Source organism: Dipodomys ordii, unplaced genomic scaffold (genome assembly GCF_000151885.1).
Source record: "Dipodomys ordii isolate 6190 unplaced genomic scaffold, Dord_2.0 Scaffold14, whole genome shotgun sequence".
Classification (NCBI taxonomy): Eukaryota; Metazoa; Chordata; class Mammalia; order Rodentia; family Heteromyidae; genus Dipodomys; species Dipodomys ordii.
In genome coordinates this window covers 16,251,836-16,255,206 of record NW_012267230.1, presented here as the reverse complement: position 1 = coordinate 16,255,206, position 3,371 = coordinate 16,251,836, and the positions used below count along the sequence as shown (strand labels likewise).

Below are 3,371 nucleotides of genomic sequence, written 5' to 3'. Positions count from 1 at the left end.
GCGCGGGGCGGGCGGGGCGCCCCGCACCGGAGTCCCGCCCGGCTCCCGGGAAGGGCGCGTCCTGGGGTGAGGGGACCGCGGCCATGAGTGTGCACGCACGCGTGCAAATGCTGTGTGTGCACACACACGCGAGCCAGCAGTGCGCGTGTGCGCATGTGTGTGCGGTGTGTGTGCATGTGTGTGCGGTGTGTGTGCATGTGTGTGCCTGTGCGTGTGCGTGTGTGTGCCTGTGCGTGTGTGTGTGCCTGTGCGTGTGCGTGTGTGGCGTCTGTGCACACGCAGGACTGTGGAGGGTGTGCTCCGTCAGCCAGCAGCGTGTGGTGTCTGTGCCCGGCAGTGTCTGCGGTGAGCAGGGGCGGGTAGGTGCGTGTGCCCGCGGCACGGGGCTCGGGCTGCACACCCTGAGCCCGGTGGGCTCAGCCAGGCAGGCGCTGTTCTTCGGGCACAGGGGCACAGAACAGGGCTACTCGGGAGTCTTGCACGCTGTGTGCACACACCCAAAGCTCACCACGCACCCTTGCAGGCAAGCGGGATGGGCAGCAGCGGGAGGCCCAGGTGGCGGCCCAGATGGAGCAGGAAGCTCCAGCCCAGTGTGCAAGGCGTGGGGAGAAGAGGGTCTTGGCTGAGCGTGGCCACTGCGGGCTTGGTCGCTGACCTGCCTCAAGCCACCCAGATGGAGCCGGGCTGAGCAGGTGGCCGCACCACAGGGCCATGCCGTGACGTCCGTTCCCCCCCAGCCCGGCCTGACCCCCCTCCGCCACCAGCATGCCCACCTGACACTGCGCGGGCAGGCCAGGCGTGTGTGTGTGTGCGCACGCGCGCGTGGGCATGGGCATGCACGCGCTCACACACAGGCAGCATTACCAGATACTCAGACCTCTTGCTTTCACCTCAGTGGCTTTGCCTTGGCCTCCGGCAGGGGCAGGCGGCTGGGCAGGAGCAGGGTCTCTGGAGAGACACAAGACCAGTCTCTTACCAGCCTGGCATGAAGGGTGGGAGCTAGGTGGAAGAGGATTATTCTAGAAATCCGCCTATGGATACCATCCTGTTTGGGGGATCTGTGTAGGGCCGCTGGGTAAGCCCAGACCAAACTTGCACTAGAGACTCAGCTGACGTTGGGGTCAGATCTGACCAAATGCCCTACGTTTCCATTTGCTGGACTGGGGCAAAAGAAGGTGGTCAAGAATGAGTGATCTGGGGGCTGGGAAGGTGGCTCAGTGGTAGAGCACTTGCCTGGCATGCCTGAGGCCCTGGGTTTGATTCCTCAGCACCACATAAGCAAAAAGAAAAAAAAAGCCGGAAGTGGCGCTGTGGCTTAAGTGGTAGAGCGCTAGCCTTGAGCTGAAGAGCTGAGGGACAGCGCCCAGGCCCAGAGTTCAGGCCCCACAACTGGAACCCCCCCAAAAAAAGAATGAGTGATCTGGGCCGGGAAGGTGGCTCAGTGGCAGAGAGCTTGCCTAGCATGCATGAAGCCCTGAGTTTGATTCCTCAGTACTACAGACACAGAAGTGGTGTTGTGGCTCAAGTGGTATTGTGCTACCTTTGAGCAAAAGGCGCCCAGGCCTCGAGTTCAAGCCCCAGGACAGGGAAAAAGAAAAAAGAAAGAAAGAATGAGGGATCTGCGGTGCAAAGGCCAAAGGAGAAGGTGGGGGGGGGCTGGGGGCTGGGGGGGACGCAGACGCAGGAGTGGCCTGGGTTCTTATTTCTGGCGGGCCTGGCATAGGGAGCAGGAAGGCCTCAGCTGGCCTGACCGCAGACCCTTCCACAGGTGGTCATGCTGGTGCCCGCGCCTGCCCACTAGCGGCTGCCATGTCTCGGGAGGCCGGCTCCTGCCGTCTGGGGGCTGGGGCCAGGGTGCGCTCCCGAAAGCCCAAGAAGCCGCACTACATCCCGCGGCCGTGGGGCAAGCCCTACAACTACAAGTGCTTCCAGTGCCCCTTCACGTGCCTGGAGAAGTCGCACCTCTACAACCACATGAAGTACAGTCTCTGCAAGGACTCGCTCTCCCTGCTGCTAGACTCGCCAGACTGGGCGTGCCGCCGGGCGTCCCCCTCGCCCAGCCCCGCGGGCCCCCGGGCTCCCCTGGATCCAGACAGCCAGCCCACCGTGTCCAGCCTCGTGGCTACTGACGGGCTCCCCCATGCACCCAAGGCTGGGGCAGAGGGGCCCCCAGGGGCCCTGCCCGCCCTGGCTCGGCATGTCCTGAAGGGTCCTGGCCCTGGTGGTGAGCTCCTGGCAGAGTCATGGAAGCCAGGGCCGGGCAGCGGCCTGGGGAGCACGGCGGCGGCCGGGGCCCCTGGGGGGCCTGGGGGCAGTGTCCCCTGCTACCCACCCCCCGGCCCTGGAGAGTTTGCTGAGGCCCAGGGCCTCCACTTGTCACTGCTGGGCGTCAACTACCCCCTCAGCCCCGGCCTCTTCTCCTACCTGGGGCCCTCCCTGGCCGCGGCTGCCCATGTGCCGCTCCTGGCCTCGGCCAGCCCCCTGCTGCCCCCGACAGCGGCCTTCGCGGCCCCGCAGACCCCCGAGCGCCCAGCCCTCACCCCTCGCCTCTTCTACCCACTGCTGCTGGAGCACAGCGTTGGGCTGCCGGCAGGCAGGGCTGCCCCGGCCAAGCTCTCTGGGCCCCCCAAGGGGCTCCCGGGGACTGTGGCTCCTGGGCTACTGAAGATGCCTGTTGTCCCCGGGCTGGGGAGGTTCTGGCCCCATGGCACCCCTCGGGGCCCGGGGCAGGAAGAACTGGAATCGGCGGCTCAGAGAGACCCCCAAAGGCAGCTGGCACCAGGAAGCAGGCCAGAACACCCGAAGGCCTCCTCCAGCCTGGCAGAGCGCGGGCGCCAGAGCAGGTGGGTGTCAGGGCCGCGGTTCCGGGGGGGAGGCGTTGGGGGAGGCGGTACGGAGACGGGGCTCGGGCTTGAAATTCCTGACCACAGACCTAACGTAAGAGGGCATCCTTTTTCTTTTGTCTTCAATACTGGGGTTAGAATTCAGGTTCATGCGCTTTTTTTTTTTTTTTTGTCGGTCGTGGGGCTTGAACTCTGGGCCTGGGCACTGTCCCTCAGCTCTTCAGCTCAAGGCAAGCGCTCTACCACTTGAGCCACAGTACCACTTCTGGTTTTCTAGTGGTTTAGTGGAGATAGGAGTCTCACGGACTTTCCTGCTCGGGCTGGCTTTGAACTGCGATCCTCAGATCTCAGCCTCCTGAGTAGCTAGGATGACAGGCGTGAGCCACCGGTGCCTGGCTAGGTTCATGTGCTTTTTAGACAGGTGTTCTACCACTTAAGTCTTGCCCCTAACCCTTTTTGTTTTGCTGTGTGTGTGTGGTGTGTGTGTGTGTGTGTGAGTGTGTGTGTGTCCTGTGACCTGAACTCAGG

General features: G+C 63.9%; 1 protein-coding gene across 1 annotated transcript in view; it reads left to right on the top strand.

Annotated features, from left to right (window-relative positions):
• The first annotated feature begins 1,809 nt into the window (after window positions 1-1,809).
• Prr35 (proline rich 35) overlaps window positions 1,810-3,371 on the top strand; it is a 3,300-nt gene continuing 1,738 nt past the window's right edge. The window contains exon 1 of the mRNA XM_013011470.1: window positions 1,810-2,843. Coding sequence (XP_012866924.1) covers window positions 1,810-2,843 — 1,034 coding nt within the window. The remainder of the gene's footprint in view (window positions 2,844-3,371) is intronic.